This window comes from Asterias amurensis, chromosome 16 (genome assembly GCF_032118995.1).
Source record: "Asterias amurensis chromosome 16, ASM3211899v1".
In the NCBI taxonomy this organism is placed as follows: domain Eukaryota; kingdom Metazoa; phylum Echinodermata; class Asteroidea; order Forcipulatida; family Asteriidae; genus Asterias; species Asterias amurensis.
The window spans coordinates 14,170,059-14,187,889 of NC_092663.1; the positions used below are offsets into that span (position 1 = coordinate 14,170,059).

General features: G+C 39.8%; 1 protein-coding gene across 1 annotated transcript; it reads right to left on the minus strand.

The window, feature by feature from the left end:
* Positions 1 to 3,288: 3,288 nt before the first annotated feature.
* On the minus strand, positions 3,289 to 13,914 carry LOC139949103 (tolloid-like protein 2). Its single transcript, XM_071947509.1, has 9 exons — positions 13,523 to 13,914; positions 10,077 to 10,206; positions 9,477 to 9,692; positions 8,577 to 8,942; positions 7,947 to 7,994; positions 7,345 to 7,490; positions 6,469 to 6,673; positions 5,466 to 5,841; positions 3,289 to 5,176 (listed from the first exon to the last, which is right to left on the minus strand). The coding sequence occupies exons 1-9, from the start codon at positions 13,625 to 13,627 to the stop codon at positions 4,654 to 4,656; spliced, it is 2,115 nt and encodes a 704-aa protein (XP_071803610.1). The 5' UTR covers positions 13,628 to 13,914; the 3' UTR covers positions 3,289 to 4,653.
* Positions 13,915 to 17,831: the final 3,917 nt, after the last annotated feature.

Sequence of the window (17,831 nt, forward strand, 5' to 3'; positions counted from 1 at the left end):
TCGAGGTATGGAGAACAACATAGTGTCACATCATTAAGATGACGGGGGTATGTGTTTGGTTATCATTCTTAAACTAGTGGCAATACAAGTTTTTTGTTTAGAAGCCTACAACAGCTTTCGATTGTATACAGCATTTTGAGAAACATTTATCTTCGAAGTTAAAGTGGTTATGTAAAAAGATATCAATTTGTATGACCCAAAGTTTTAACCTGAGAAGCGTTACTGCAAATTTCTCAGATTGTGTATTCCTATTGGGAATTATTATTTCTGCGTGTCTGGACACCTAAACTGCTGCATATTTTTTTGCGACTCTAAAAAAAACGCGACGTTGAAATGGAATTTGGACATGTTAGTTTTATTGTATACATCTACATTGCCACAAAATTAAAACAATCAAACGGTTCAAAAACAACCAAAGGTATACTTTCCCTTTAACCGAATCAGGACGGGTTATATTTTGGGGTGACTTTTTAGGAGAACACCCTCCCTTTAACAACCCCAGGACGACACCTGTTGTCACGTAGCCACCTTGTGACGTGCGACAGTTGAATTACCAAACGGCCAACTCTCGCTGGGACTAATATTTCCCAATAATCGTATTTTTATCATAACATTATGTGACCTGAACGACGGCTCTGCAATTAGTGCTTTGGTAATAAACTAATTAGAAACGTGTGGACTTGGACTTACAGCAGCGGTTTGAAATTTACGGAATTATTTTATAACTTTACTGAGTGAAGCTTATGTGGAAATATTGACTGGAATAAGATAGTTGAACCAACCAAAGAGCAAGAAATATACCAACAGAGTGTTGAGTATACTTCAGTTGGTAGAGCGCCGGTACGTTAACCCGGATGTCTTTGGTTCAAGTCCCGGTTAAAGGGAAGGTACACGTTTGGTAATATTGTCAAAGACCAGTCTTCTAACTTTGTGTATACCAACATAGGCATAAAATAATCCAATCTAATATGAGCTAGACGTCCCGTGTACATCCTGGAATTAGTTCCCGGGTCTAGGGAATTTTTGAATGGTTATGGCGCCTTATCATAATTTATGAGCGGCAAGTTAAAAACTGAATCTAATGGGACTATTAAAAGGAGAATGAATTGCCAAATGTTGATACTCATGAGTTCATTGTTGAATTTAACAGTTAAGTTAAAACAGGGTATTTCCAGTTGTGTTAATTTCGGTCACTAGTGCACACCTGCCCCCCCCCCCCAGCCACTTTCGGGCATGTAAGTGTAGTTTTCGGACTCGAGGCCGTCTTTTGGCCACTCCATGGAGGTAGAATGGTCACCCACAGTCCCTTGGGGTACATGTGCACTAGTGACCTAGTTGTCTGTGTCCATGTGGTTACATCAAATCTCAAGTTATTCCTTTACGAGAAGTTCCTTAAGGCTGACATAACTTCACTGATAGATTTATTCATTTCATTGTTATTTTTTATTTGGGGATTGATTATCTAGCCCTTTGTTGGCGGTCCTCCCATTTGTCATTTCCATTGTTCAGGCGTTATTTTTGTGACCCAGGTATTTCACTTATATGTTTCAGGTTATGTAACAGTCCAGACAGGCCAGGACATTATCAAGTCATTTAAGACATCTTTTATTTTTGACCATTGCCCACAAGTCAGTCAAATGATTTTGGCCAGGGCAAAGAATGTCAAGTATACAAAAGACAGTTGGAGACGAATTCCAAGCATGAGGGTTGTGTTCAGAAAGACCCACCGTAACCAGCAGAGAAATGACTTCTGTCCTGCCACTCTGAACAATTTTCCTGACCTTCCCGATCTTACAAGCAGAATTTGAAGATAGATTTATGCAGAGCTTGTCTGAGCTTTTAAAACTAAACCATTGCCAGAGGATGAAATTAAACACCAAATGTGAGAAGCAGGTATTCGGCATGGCGACATTTCAGTGGATTGACTGTAAGTTGACCTATATACTTGTTCGCACACTATATAATGCTATAATTTCATTGCATTTTTGTGTGAGGATTTGGATAACTTTCCGTATGGCGCCACCACCTTTTCACTCATTTTTACAAAAAGGGATATATCAATCAGGTAAATTAGATACTATATTATTTTATTTCGAATGAAAAAGTGGTGGCGCCATACGGAAACTTTTCCGAAACGTGCCGTTACTACGAAACGATATTTCGGTTGAAGATTTGTCAAAATTTGTGCTTAAATTTAGGTCTGAAAAGGGGATAATCAAAATGGCCGACCACTAAATTCATCAAACCTCAAAATGCACAACCACTGCTCCTTTAAAGTTTGAAAATTTTTACGCAGGGTCGTCACTATTTATTAAATTTCACTTGTGAGAAAAAAAACTTAAGTCACCCTTTAACCTTGAGCGATCTAGTTTAGCCTTTGAATTAAGGTCATATCAGAATACAGGTCAACTCACTATGTGAGAATGAAGCGTGTTGCGAGGCAAATTTATTTTGACAAAAAATGATTTATGGACAAGAAGTGGTGGCGGTGGTGAGGTGGGGATGGAGGAGACCCAACCATTCTCGACCCCTGTTTTTTGCCAGATGTAACATAATGGAAGTTCATCACTTGTAACATTGGGTGCCACACTGATTCCTAGCAAGTTTACAATTATGTTATACGTATTACTATTGTTTGTGTTTACCTTCAAAATCTTAATTTTGTGAACATTTATTCTGGAATCGCTTATATGTGATTCAGTAACTAGACGACAGTACTTATAATATAGTCATTGTGAAATCGGCTGTTGGCTGGCAGGATTCGAACCAATAGGCCTGTGATTGCAAGCCCTGCGGGCAACCACTTGTCACGTCATTGCGAGGGTTCATTGGCAAACATTATCTAGTTTCTGTGTGTAGATCGTTAATGTTTAAAAGAAACTTATTTCCTTGGGTGCTCTCTGTTGTACTGTTCTGGAATTTATTCGCCACAAACTTTGTTCATTTTTAGGGGAAGGGGATTTTACGTCCATTATGTGTTTTATCACAATCCTAGTCCCAATGGTGAAATGAAATATAAAGTTAATTGAAAATTAAACTGTGAAACATATTTCTACGCTTTCACCGCGCCGCCATTTTGTATTTGCTATAAAATGATTTGCTTCTCTTCAGCCAACTATGCAGTATTGATACCGAGGCTGGATGGAAAAGATAGTCTGACCCCTTCTTAAGAAATCTCGAAAACAGCTTCCATTTCTACACCTTACATAGGGAACTAGACATTCAAAACGGCCATGCCCATAACAGTGTCTCATAAAAGCATTACAAGTTTGGAATACATAAATAAACACAACATTTGTTTTTAACATGCGCACAAAAGAAGAAGTTTATTGAAAATTCTAGATCTCTACTTTACATTTTAGGAATTGAATATTAATGTTTTACTAAATAGTGTGTAAATTGTAGTCAAGTTGTCTAAAATACTTGAATACAATTACTCAATTTAAAGTATGATTGAGCAAAATCGTGGTAAAGGTTCAACATCAACATAGTACAAAAAGATGAATCAGCGTGACGTCATGCAATAACTTGCATAATTTTATAATGGTCCCCGTTTAGTCAGACATTGTTGCTATTTACTAAGCAATCAAAGGTAACCAGCCAAAGTGCATACACTGTACATAGTCGTATTTACCTCGTTTCCTGTTATCTCTGCTAAGCAAGAAATCTGCTTTAACATTTTGTTTAGTTCACTGTGTCTTTGAGAAAAATTATTATCAAAAAGCATAAAAAGGCCTGTGGTATAAATTATTTAACTTTAAAAAAAGAATATTAAAAACAACTATTACAACTATAGAGAATACTAAAGATGACTTCTCGCTGTCATTTAAACTTGTGCATTAATTTGCTAAACAATTTACCCCTGTAATCCAAGTACAAACAGCGCCCTCGCTTGTTAGGATGAACAAAATCATGCATTTTCCTTTTTTTTCCAGCACAATATCTTAATTTTTGTTTTCATGAGTTTGTTTATAAAATACAGATTAGTGCTTTTGATGAATCCAAACAAAGTTTTAACTTTAACTTACACAACCCCATAACTACTTAATGTCTACATAAAATGTATATGTAAAAAGTATATTAAAAAGGCAAAGTTTAGGTAATTCTGTAATTCAAATTAACTTCTACACAAAATGAAGTATTTATTTGAATACACCATTGATAAAATTCAATGATGTCTTTATTTTCCTTCTTTTGAGTCACAATCATGGACGCTTACACACGATATGTCTTTCTCCTAAATCACCCGAAGTGTCACGGAAATATCCGAAACCAAAACCGAACCGAAGTCAATTTGAAATGCATCGAGCATACTGTTTTAACTCAGGGACAATAATTTCAAAACCATCTTTAAGACAAATCATCCATATCTATAAATGTTTGCAGAATTTGTAAGCAAACGTAATGTTTTGGCACGTGACCAAAATGCAAATTAGGCTTGTGACACGTTGCGTCTGTGGAGGTGCGTGTAATCACCTGAATACCTTTAATAAAAAAGATGTCACCTTTATAAAAATTCGATTCATAATCAATGTAACCAAAACGAGGCTCGACTGTATAAATTAGTCTGGCCCCTCACTGCAAAATAACTGCAGTACTAGGTGTACGCAGCTGTTGTTTGCATATATACAGGGAACACGACTAGCTATAAGCCTATTGCGAGGACGAGATAGAGAATCGGCTCTCGTAGTCGGAGCTCTCGCTCAGGCTGTCCGACTCGTAGAACGGCTCTTCCGTCTCATTGAACGGCTCTTCCGTCTCGTTGAACGGCTCTTCCGTCTCGTAGAACGGCTCTTCCGTCTCGTTGAACGGCTCTTCCGTCTCGTTGAACGGCTCTTCCGTCTCGTAGAACGGCTTTTCCTCGACGGCTTCAGCGACGGTTGTAGTCTTAGGCGTGGTGGTCATAACCGTCGTTGTAGGAGGTCGAGTTGTCTTGGGCTTCTTCGTCGTTGTGGTCGGCTCTTCAGTGGTCGGCACTTCGGTGGTCGCCTTCGGCTTTTTAGGCTTCTTCGGCTTCTTGCCGCCCTTCCTCGGCGGTGTTGGTGCAGGGGTGTTCGGTTGGGGGTCGATCTCTTGGTCCTGAAGTTGGAGTTCGAGGTTGCTCTCTGAGCCCAGGGGAATCTCAGAGTCGCCCGCAGAGTCGAGGGATGATTCTGTGACCGAAGACTCCACTATCCTGTGATTGGAGTAAAATGAGAACAACAACAGTTTCGTTTAATTACACTATTTTGCATTGTGATTGATTTACATACACAGAGAAAAATAAAAACTAGGCCACATTGTGAGCGGTTACTGTTTACTTTCAGTACTCTTTATTGGTTATGTGTACAGACGGCCACGGCTGGGACGTTTAGTCTAAACATCTGAGGCTCGTGAGTAACGCCAGATACCGGCATTTAGAATACACAGGCTTCAAATCTGGTCCCGCTGCCTGCCTCACGAATCAAACAAGATTTAAAACTCACCATGGAGAACCCTCCTCGCTGTAGACATTAAACCGGAACCCTTTCTTCTGGTTGTACTCGTCCGTCTTGAAAGAGAGCCAAGCCACGGGTCCGGACGACTGGAAAGCCAGCATGCCCTCAATCCCCAACATGTTGTCCCCACTGTGCTGCAAGACCAGGTTGGTCAGGTTCACGTTGGGCTCGAACCCGTTGCCGATCTGCACCATATCGTAGCCGTACTCCGTCTGGAACTCCGTGAAGCCGATGTGGATCCGGCGCTCCGAGGCGGAGCGGAACTGCCAGAGACAGTCTGTTAGAGTCGGGTACTCGTTGGGGTAGTCCGGGGAGGCGATGCTCAGTTTCCCGGTGGTTGGCACCGTAAAAATGCCTCCACAATCTGGAAGGAGAAGAAAACAACAGGAGAAAGAGAGAACCCGGATCAACCAGTTAGTCATTCCGAACGAAATTTAAACCTCGCAAACATCTTTACCTTTAAAAGTGAACTACTAAGAAAGGAAAACGAAGAATGAAATATAACCCAGACAGTTGATATTGTTTGAAGCTTTGCATGGTATGGATAATAGGAAGAAACTATAAATAATTAGTAAACTTGCGGGTACAACCATGTCTACATCTCTTTTGTGAGTGTTTGCTCTGAGAAGAGCCGGTGTGGTCTCGACGTTTCGATCAGTATACTGTGCTCGTCTTCAGGAAACATTTCTTGACGTGCACCGAATCGTTTATACTTGAAACAGCGCCCTCACTGATGATGTCAATGAAGACCTATCATTGGTTGAGAGTTGTGCTTCATGCGTACACGTGAGTATACATTTCCACTGTTTTACAACATCAATATGGCGGGCATTGCAAGGTGTCGATACATGTTCGGTGTGGTACATACGTTGATCTCTATGTCAAATCAAAACAGATATCAATGGTACATAATATTGCAAAGGCCACCAAGGTATACATATATGTTTCCTGTACCCTGAGTAGCTACAATAGTCACACACTTCACCCTTACCGTTCGTAGGTTGTTCAGTGAGAACGATCTGGAAACCACGCCGTGAAACCGCCACACTGGAGACGAACTTGAACCAAATATCCGAACCCCTGGAGATGATGTCAGAGGGTTTGGTGCGACTGCTGTATTTATACAGGATCGGGGCTCGCCTACTGCTGACTCCATTACCAACGCTGAGGTGATCCTCTTCTTCCTCAACGTCAAACTACAATGCGAACAAGTAAATGGTTGTCAAGTGAACATCGGTCATCGAGTGAACAAGTATAACGGTTTCAAGTGAACAACTAAATGGTTATCAAGTGAATAAGTAAAAAGTTATCAAGTGAACATTTGCTATCAAGTGAACAAATAAATGGTAATAAGTGAATAAGTAAATGGTTATCAATTAAACATCGCCCCCATGTGTAACAGTAAACTCGGAGACTTTTAAACTTGGGGCATAGACCCCGTCTCCCGGCTACTCAGGCTAACTTTGCTGCACACTGCCGCCAAAATAAACAAAAGGATATACATTTCCCACAATATTTATCCCTACCTACCCCTGCTAACAAAAAAGAACCTTTAAATTCGAATATATACCCCTGTACTAATAACGTCACGGTGGGTATACTGCGAAGCTTCACGTGCTGGAACTGAGTTATGTAATTCTGACAGCTGAGCAGAAACACAATAGATGACGTCACTGACCGCCATCTTTGATAATATGTGCACGCTTCCAATGCTATCATTGGCTGAGAGTTGTGCACGCGTGCACTTTTCCATTGTTCATAATCAAATATGGCGGTCCATGGCGCTATGTGCAATCCATCTTTTGGTTTCCATTTATTCTTCTACAGAGCGGTAAACAAACTGTGGTTATTTGGATGGTAGACTCACACTCTCGAAGTGGATTCGTATACGTAGGCCCTCAGCGATCGACACTACCCATTCACATTCCATGTGGTTGCCATAGTAATCGGGGAATCCGGGTGAGTTCAATCTAGTTTCCCCTTCAGCCGGCATTAAGATTTTCCCTCCACAGTCTGTAAAAATTCAAAAGCATATCAATGTACCATGTTATAGTAAATGTTTATTGTACATCAAACTACTTCTATATTCAGTAGGAATGTCTATTTAATTGATTTTAGTAACATGGTTTATTGAATTTTAGTAACAGGCATGCCCTGTGAAATACGATAGGTCGGCAGCATTTTGCTTCAATTCGCCCTCTATGTTTTTTTTCATAACTCCCATAATACAAAACAACTCTGAGAGTGGATCCAACATGTTGGAGCCGCAGTCATGCTTGGTAGCAGTAGGGCCACAGTGATGGTAGGTGAGCGCTTTACGCACATAGCCACCCATGCCAACCCAAATCTGATCATTAGTGACTGTTGCCACAGGTCATGAAACCAACGACACCAAGCTTTTTTGTATCCCTTAAATGTGTTTAAATTTATAAAAACAAAATTCAGTATGAGTAATTTGATATTGCCTACCTCTGTTAGGTGGGGAGTTGAATGGATTTACTCCTAACACTCCAAATTCTGGGGGAAAAAAAACATACAAATTGAAGAATAATTTACGTCAGCTGCGTTGGTCGGTTCGTGGTACCATGAAACCTACCCTACTCACCCTTTGTAAACCATCACAACTGAGATGGTTCTCATGAAGATCAAATCATGAAACGTAGATTTAAAGACTTTGTATTGTGCGAGATATGGAAAATAACAATCTATAACATTGAACAACTCTGAGCATTGTTTCAACCGCAGGTTCAAGTTCTTTTCATACCTCAAGTCAAAAACTACCCAAATCTGTTAACTGATACCCCTCTTATAGTCGGATATTGGAGTGGTCCAGTGTAGGATATCAATGAACTTGGCTTCCCCGGACATTGCTTTTTGAATAAATCATTGAAACAAATCACAAGCATTGTTGCTTGGTGTTACCAGCCCCTACTTTAATATGTATTTCAAATCATTTATTTGTGGCTGGACAAAGAAACAACTGGGGCTCGAATCAACAACCTCCGGATTAACGTGCCGCATGTTGGCGGTTTCCCTATTTTGTCAATATCTTTTTTGAGGTGCCGAGAATTTACATGAATTTAATGTTTTCTTACTCACCCTTCTTCTCTCTGTCAGTGAATTCAATCACGAACCCCTTACTGCTCTCCCAGTCGTCTGACTTGAACGTAATCCACACGACGTTACTATTCACATCGAACTGCGAAGGTTGCGGACCTCTCTTCCCGCTGTGCTTGAAGATGATAATCGTCCGGGAGCTTTCGCGATTATACCCGGTACCGAGGGAGAGTAGATCGTAGTTCGGCTCGGTGTCGAACCGCATGAAGTTTACGGCGATCTTGTGACCGTCCGGCACCGCGACGGTCCAGAAGCAGAAGTAGTCGTTGGGGTAGTTATCGGGGTATCTTGGCGACTGGACTCGGTACTTCTTTTTCTTGGGGCTGAGGTAGATGTCCTCACCACATCCTTTAGAAGGGAAGACGTACATGACATTGTTATGCTTTAGTTTATAATCTAAAGTTATGATATTAAAAACACTGGACAATAATGGTAATTGTCAAAGACCAGTCTTCTTAATTGGTGTGTCTCAACATATAGATAAAATAACAAACCTGTGCAAGTTTGAGCTCAATCGGTCGTCGAAGTTGCGAGATAATAATGAAAGAAAAAACACCCTTGTCACACGAAGTTGTGTGCTTTCAGATGCTAGATTTGGGTTCGTCTTTGTGGCACTTTTTCAAACCAGTAAACGGGACCAATGTTTTCACATTCAAACCAAAAGGACAACACAAGTGTAATGATTGTCTTGCTTAACACATTTGCATCGTGACGGACATGACCGGGATCTGAACCGACATAGCTTGACTTCCTTATGGTGTGTTTAGACCGTTCGGTCATGACACCATGGAAGGGTTGGTTGCTGCCATTCAATTGCTGTCTGCAATTCAAACTACTAATTTCGTGTTCTCTCTTCGAGGTTTGTTTCTATTTCTTACTCACTGACAGGGGCTTGGTATTTCCAGTGACACCATTTGGGATTCTCATCACCGTCGCAGAGTCGAGAGTCCAGCCGTCCGTAAGACGAGATCGAACGGTTCAAACATTGTTCCCTCGTCTCCAGGGCGCAGAGCTGCTCCCCGTCGCAGATCTGATCCCACGCGCTGCAGAAGGGTTCCTCAGGACACTGGACGCCCCGGAAGGGATCACCTCTGCAAACTATAAAAAAGGAGGGAAGAAATGGGTTGTCAAAAGTCATGTTGTGAACAGTCTGCTACCGTGTCGGGTAGATAGGCCTGGACGATGAGGTCCCGCTATTGCTGTTCTATTATCCCCCTTTCTAATGAATGCTCTTATGGGGTAAACAAAGAATTCCCCTGTGGAGCCCATTACTCTATTGTGTTAAAGAACCCATAACGGCACCACCGTAAGCCCACGATATGCACAACGCGGAGAAGTTGTGCGATTCATAGGTGGGCCACCTCAAGAGTCCCATACAAAGAACTCTTTCCGAACACAGCTATATATTTGGATTGTTTCTACTCCTAATGAGATACTTTTTTAATTTATCGAGGTGAGATGAAATTGATCAAGACAACTTACAGTACAGGTCATTGTTGTTTAAGTCCGCCTTCAATACGTCTATGGCGTGCCTTGTGTATCTCCATGATTTGGGCTCCCTGTCCACATCCCTACGATGACGATCTCGATGTGCTTGAAATAAGTCATGAACCTTGGGGGAAAGGAAGAGAACAACCGCGCTTTAGGAACCGAGATAGGAAGGGAGAAACCGGGATTCATCAAAAAGATTCTGCGTCTGAACACCAGCTTCACAAAGTGAAGTGTAATTTCCCTCATTCCTTTGGTTAGAATAAGATACCTTTACAGTATCATGCTGCAGAAACAACTATCGACTCCCATAAAATAAAAAAGGGGTGTCGAAGATTTTATTTCGTTTTGGACTTTTTCTTGAAGTTTGGAAGAAAAAGATGGCGGCTGCAAACCTCCACACACACACACATATTCTTATAGTGTCTCATTATAACAACGTTGATGCACAATTTTTGTCTTACACATTATCCATACATTCTAAAACGCCTAGTCAGAATTGACCTATCGGATACCGGTTCCTAGTGGCGTTTGACCTATTTTCTGTGTCCGTCCGACTTGGAAACTGGCTTTAAAAAAATTGATTTCAGCTATGATTCTGTGTGCTATACTTCGTGCCACATCTAACCATAAATGAACCAGACCCTGGAGTTTATGCAAATGGCTCACAATGCAACCTTTTCTCATTATTTGTGTATTTCTTTATTTCTAAAACAAAAAGAAAGCTTTAAAACAAAATTGTGCACTTCTCTGATGATTTTGTTTGTGTTTTGTGTAAAATCTGAACTTTGCCGTTTGATGAAAACAAACTTGACAAAAATTATTTTTTAACGTCCTTCCACAATAACACTTCTCGTTTACCCCCGAGACAAGTATAAAACTTATTTATTTTTTATGTAAAGCAGTAGTTTGCCTTGCACAGTGGCGTGGGGGTTTGACGTGGCAGGTGGTGGTCGTATTTTGACCCAAGTCTCACCCGCACGTCGCGCTGAACGAGTTTACCAGTGCGTCGCGTCCGTGGGGGATCTTACATCAGACGAGCTCAAGCCGGTCGTATCTTAAAGACACAACCGTCGATTTCACCAAACTCTTCCTAAAACTTCGGATTAATCTGAGGAATTTAGACGAGTAGGCCTATACGTCCCGTATCCATAGACATTGAGACGAATTGAACCCATCCTAAGTTAAAATTCAGTAACTCGTCCTAACTCGATATAGGATTAATTATAGCGTTTCAAGAAATCTGCTGCTGGAGACACCCTGGGGAATTGTCAAAGACCAGTTATCTCACCTGGTCTACCCCAACATTTGCATAAATTAACAACCCTATTAAAACTTGGACTCAATTGGTCATCGAAGTTGCAAGAGAAAAATGAAAGATAAAACACTCTCGTTGCATTAGTGTGGTTTCAGATGGTAAAAAGGACTTCAGGCCTGAAGTCTTTCATTATTTGAGTGAGAAATCACCGTCCTCTTTCTTAAAATCTTCTGTATTTCAGAGGGAGCCGTTTCTACAATGTGTTATACTACCAACAGCTCTCCATTGCTCGAATTACCAAGTAAGTTTTTACTCCTTGAAAAATCGACCCCAGTGCCTTTAATACAAACGGCCTTGTTTAGCCGACGGATTGAGGTAAAGGGACACCAAAAATATGAAAATTCAATCATGGATACTTTCCAAACTTTTTAAGTAGTTCAGATTGGGGTTATTGAGTTAGAGTTCTTCTGATTTTAGAAAATTTGAAACATGTGTTAACGTTAACAAGCGCTCAAAAGGTTTACGATGTGCTGGGTCACATTAAATTATTGTTATGAATTCAATCAAACTATATAAAAAAAAAAAATACATTAAATCCAAGTATTTTATTTGAAAAAAAAATAAAAAATCTGCAGCACGAACTGCATAAAAAAATCTATTGAATTTGGAGGAGGACATTGTGTAATTGTGACGTAGCTGTAAAAAAAGGAGGCCTTTTTGTACTATACTCCGTCAAACTTTTGCAACACAAACCTTAAACAACGAAACAAAAAACTGTTGTTAAAGGTCGTTTTCTCTGTCACTAATGTTCGCGGAAATATCACCGATAGTTTAAGTAAAAAGTGTTACCTTTGTTAGGTTGACTTACAATTTATTTTTAAGAATGCGATAATAACTCACTTTATATGCTGCCCGGAAAATCGTAATCGGCCTATCGAAATATTGCAATTGGCGAAGCAATTAAATGAAATAGATAAACAAGCCTTGATTCCAACTGTTTTAACCGATTAAAAAACATGTTATTTTTTATTTATTTATTTAAACTTTTGTAATAAACGTACTCTAGAAAAAGGAAGCAACCTTTGAAAGTATTCCTCGAACAATTTTGTTGATTTGTTTTTCTTGTTTAAAGACAGTGGACACTATTGGTAATTGTCAAAGACCAGTCTTCTCACTCAGTGTATCTCAACATTATACATAAAATAACAAACCTGTGAAAATTTGAGCTCAATCGGTCGTCGAAGTTGCGAGATAATAATGAAACAAAAAACACCCTTGTCACACGAAGTTGTGTGTTTTTAGATATTTGATTTCGAGACCCCAAATTCTAAACTTGAGGTCTCGAAATCAAATTCGTGGAAAAAATACTTCTTTCTCGAAAACTATGTCACTTCAGAGGGAGCCGTTTAATTTCTCACAATGTTTTATACCATCAACCTCTCCCCATTACTCATTACCAAGTAAAATTTTATGCTAATAATTATTTTGAGTAATTACTAATAGTGTCCGTTGCCTTTAAACTCAATCTGACCTCATTGAAATTTGAATGTAAACACTATAGTCTGGGGCTCCTCATTTTGTATCATTAGAACCCATTCGTTGAACACAAGATACGCGACAAAGATGAAGGCCATTGTGTCAAATTAACACACCATCGTGTCACACGTGAACAATGGATTTTTCTCAAACAACAAAACATGTTTATTTATTATAAGTTTTTTTTTTGAGGTAATGACTAAGTTCTCCTAGATCGCAGTTGTAATGCATAAACTCTCACGAGATTTGGCCGAGAATTGCAACATGACATCGAGACAATGGTCGCGAATCTCATCACGTCATCGCATCGGCCATTTTGTTTTATGTCAGAAATTAAAACAAAACCCTAACCACTTTTCCACTCTTTTTTCTCTCTCTCGATTAAAAAAAAATACAACCCCAGGTTTAATTTATACTATGTTGACCTACTGGCAGACCTTTCCTACATTCAAGGTCTTTCGTTACCGATAATAAATAAACACGACGCTAGAGGTCTCGACTGGGGGATAAATCGCACACCATTATCACAATCACACTTTTGCAAAAACAAAATAAAAACAAAAAAGTTGCGTTTACGTCCGAATTCCATGGAAATTAACTGAGAATGTTCGTCATCGTAATAATTGGAAAGTTGTAAAATTCTCACCTTTTTCGGGTACGGGCTGGCGTCGAGAAACGTCGGTCCCAGGACGAGGAAGAGCGTCGCTGTGATAAGAAGAAATCCGGAGGTACTTGTGTCTGTGTGAGCCATGTTGGCCAATCTGGTTCTTCTAGATACGGCTGGGTGTCATTAAGACCGCGGAGCCCCACAGGACTACCACAAATGGCTCCTGCCAAGCTTTTTTTTTTGGTTACCCTTCTACGATGTCAATGCCTGGTGATGAGATTAAAGTGTCTTTCCTTTTTTCCCTTCTTTTTCTTGGTGTGGTTTCACAAAATGAAAAACAGTTCTGTTTTTAAGCCACTTTTGCGGTCGCTGAAATTTACTCGGAGACCCGTTTTCCAGAATCTTCGCTATGTTTATTTATGGGTTGGTTTCTTTGTTGTTGTTGTATTGTTTGCAGAGTTCAGAGGTTATGTCTTTTTCCGGCGGTTATGAGGAATTTTGAATTATGATCTCTTTCTTTGGTTGGCCTCGGGATGCTTGTGGTTGCATTGATATATTGTTTTGTAGATTACTTTGTAACCGAATAATATTAGTAATATGATGATTGGAAGAAAATGCTACTATTGTGGTTCGTTAAAGGTAAATAATCTTCCAGTTTAGCAAATTTGTTTTTGGTCAACGTTTTTCAGAGAATGACCTTAAATACATGGGCCGTAAAAATTATGTGTCATTTTTTTAACCATGTACATGGATCTTATTGGTTGGTGAAGGGGAAACGATGTGACGTCAGTGAACGCTGTGACGTCATTGGAGATACAACTGGATGTTATGTCCGCCCCGAAACCGGGTGTGGTACAATGACCGCGAGATTGACCCCAACCCGAACGGAAGACATTAAATCCAAAGAAACGAACGGCGTAACCAAAGCAACTTTTATATAAAAACCGCAAACAAACCAATGTAATAGAAATTCTTGGTTGCGTCACCAAGCAGGCCTACTGAATTTTTTGTTTTTCTTTTTATAAAATCAGTAAATGCTTGTCTTTTGTGTCCCAACGTCAAGGGTGTGGCACTGAGTTGCGAAATACAGTGCCGCTAAATGATTAAATGTTGTTTTGCCCCTATTTGCTACAACTTAGGCATTTTCCCGAGGACAGGCCGGCCTGATACTTTAACGGGGCAACGGAGGCGGTTACCGCCATGCCCTCTGGTCATTGCCTTCTTGCCCTTGAAAAGCGCCGGTAGAACTGTACAATGTCCTCGTAGGGTGCCCTTTACCAAGGAGAAAATGCCTCGTTGTTTTTGCATTTTATGGCTGCTGTGGCACTTTTCGGTTGCCCCAATTGGCATTGAGGACCCAAATACCTTAACAATGTTACTTGGGGGGATAGGTACTTATAGATGAGGGATGTAAACCAACCCATCTTCGCTGTTCTCCTGTACTTTTGTATCAAATCTTGATGATCCGTATTCTGTGTCATTATGAAAAAATATAAATATTTAGTTTGTCTCTTTTTATGTTTTAAAATAAAGTTTAAAAACTCTTTTTAGTTTAGGTTTGTATATTTGATCCCATTCATTTAAGGCAGTGGACACTATTGGTAATTACTCAAAATAATTATTATCATAAAACCTCACTTGGTAACGAGTAAAGCGGAGAGGTTAATGGTATAAAACATTGTGAGAAACGGCTCCCTCTGAAGTAATGTAGTTTTCGAAAAAGAAGTAATTTTCCACGAATTTGATTTTGAGACCTTAAATTTAGAAATCAAGCATATGAGAGCACACAACTTTGTGTGACAAGTGTGTTTTTTCTTTCATCATTATCTCACAACTTCGACGACCGATTGAGCTCAAATTTTCACAGGTTTGTGATTTATGCATATGTTGAGATACACCAACCGTGAAGACTGTCTTTGACAATTACCAATAGTGTCCAGTGTCTTTGATGTACTGTTTGGGGAAACCCAAACATAACCAATAGGCGTCGTGCTAAAATGATGAAACACTGTAGATGCAACAATTCGGGGTGTCATCCTTAGAAGGACTTGGCACGATTTCTTGAAGTAACTTTGGGCTAAGCAGCATTATGAAATTGAGCCCTATAGCTTTCTGTGCGGGTATGTAGCACCAAGGAAGTATAGGATTAGCACCCAGATATGTATGACTTAGAACCCGAACAGCATGGTTCTGCCGAATAGCATTGACAATTCATGCAACACAGTTTTGTTTTCAAAACCAACCAAACAACAAAATTCCATACAGATAAATGTGTATTCTTAAGACCCTGGGGTGGATTTCACAAAGGTAGTCCTAACTTAGGACTAGTCCTAGGCAATGCTAAGAGATAGGACTGGTCCTAAGTTAGGACCAGTAACTCATCCTAACTTAGGACTGGTCCTATCTTTTAGCATTGCCTAGGACTAGTCCTAAGTTAGGACTACCTTTGTGAAATCCACCCCTGGTATACTCGCCATGAAATGCCAAGGTTATTTAAAATCGAGGCTTTTGCTTTTGTGTCTGCAAGAAGTCTCAAGAACGTTACTGATTGACAAGACGAAGGTCTCGCTCAATCCAGAAACATGTTTTTTTATTTTCAGAAAGAACCTCTTTTAAATAATTGGCATCTTAAAGGCGCTGGAGACTGTTAACTCAAAATAATTGTTAGCATAAAAACGAACTCAGTAAGGAGCAGTAGAGAGCTGTTGATAGTATAAATCATTGTGAGAAACGGCTCCCTCTGAAGTATAACGTGGTGTTTTTTTTGTCAGAAAGAGGCAAGTTATCGCCCAAATAAAAAATATATATCCCAGACCTGTAATGAAGCCTTTTATTATGCATCTGAAAGCACACAAATTAATTTGTGCAATAAAGGAGCTTTTTCTTTCATTATTCTCTTGCAACTTCGATGACCAAATGATACAGAATTCTCGCAGATTTGTTGTTTAATGTTGTGATACACCAAGTAAGAACACTGGTCTTTGACAAGTGCCCAAGGTGTACTGCCGTTGATTTCACCAACTTTTCCTAACTTAGGATTATCTTAGGACTTAGGACGAGTTAATTTCCGTATCCATAGATGTTAGGACACATTGAACCTATACTAAGTTAGGACGACTCGTCCTAACTCGAGATAGGATTAATCCTATGGCGTTTCGTAAAATCAGCTGATGTGCCTTTAAAGGCAGTGGACACTATTGGTAATTTTCAAAGACTAGCCTTCACAGTTGGTGTATCTCGACATATGCATAAAATAACAAACCTGTGAAAATTTGGGCTCAATCGGTCATCTCATTATTAGCGAGATAATAATGAAATAAAAAAACACCATTGTCACACGAAGTTGTGTGTGTTTAAGTGGTTGATTTCAAGACCTCAAGTTCTAAATCTGAGGTCTCGAAATCAAATTCGTGGAAAATTACCTCTTTCTCGAAAACTGTGGCACTTCAGAGGGAGCTGTTTCTCACAATGTTTTATACCATCAACCTCTCCCCATTACTTGTCACCAAGAAAGGTTTTATGCTAATAATTATTTTGAGTAATTACCAATAGTGTCCACTGCCTTTAAAACTACCACATTCAAATAATTGGGCATCTTAACTACCACCTGCTAAGTTTGATCTTGAAGCTCTCTCTCTCTACAAAGTGCCCTCGTTCTCGTAAGCCAAGTTTTCCTCCGGCTGGACTATAATTGTCTCATGTTTTGTTGTCCCAGTTGGGTCATGTCACATCGCCACATGAGATGCATTATAGCCCCTCTATTAAAACAATTTCTATGAGTCTGTGAGTTATTTTAGGCAACCTGTACAGCGGGATTGGTAGTCTTTGTGTAAGACGTTTCTCGTCTTACCTTTCATGCACAGCTATTCAACTCGCACTAATCTGACTAAGTAGCACACGAACCAAGACTATGGGATCGGCAGGCAATTTGGCAAACCTTCAGAGTCACATTCCATAAAGAAAAACAATATTGATTGTAGCCAAGTTCTGTTTCCCAATGGAAAAAAGGAACACAGGTGGTCTTTATGTTATGGAAGAACAAACATGTTTTCTAAAGGTGATACGGCCTTGCGTTCTTAAAATCGTTTGGATACCCAATGGCCAATATTAGGCAAAACTAAACTTAAACCATGGATTAAAACTGTATCATGAGAGTACTGTAAAGAATTAATTTCTTAATTTGGATAAGGTGTCAATTTCTCCTTCCAGAAATTTTAAACAACCCCCCTCCCCCCTTATAAAAAAAAAAAAAAAAAACTATATTGTGATGAAATCTTACTCCACACTCTCTAAAAGCTCCTGGGTCACAGTGTTGACAAAGTTATAACATTTGCCAGGAGTACGTAGT

Excerpts from the sequence above, each read along its gene's own strand:
- LOC139949103 (XM_071947509.1), bottom strand. The coding sequence starts at position 13,627 with ATGGCTCACACAGACACAAGTACCTCCGGATTTCTTCTTATCACAGCG. Across the intron at positions 10,207-13,522 it reads CCAGCCCGTACCCGAAAAAG|GTTCATGACTTATTTCAAGC; the intron begins GTGAGAATTTTA and ends CTTTCCCCCAAG. Across the intron at positions 7,995-8,576 it reads CACTGACAGAGAGAAGAAGG|AATTTGGAGTGTTAGGAGTA; the intron begins GTGAGTAAGAAA and ends TTTTTCCCCCAG.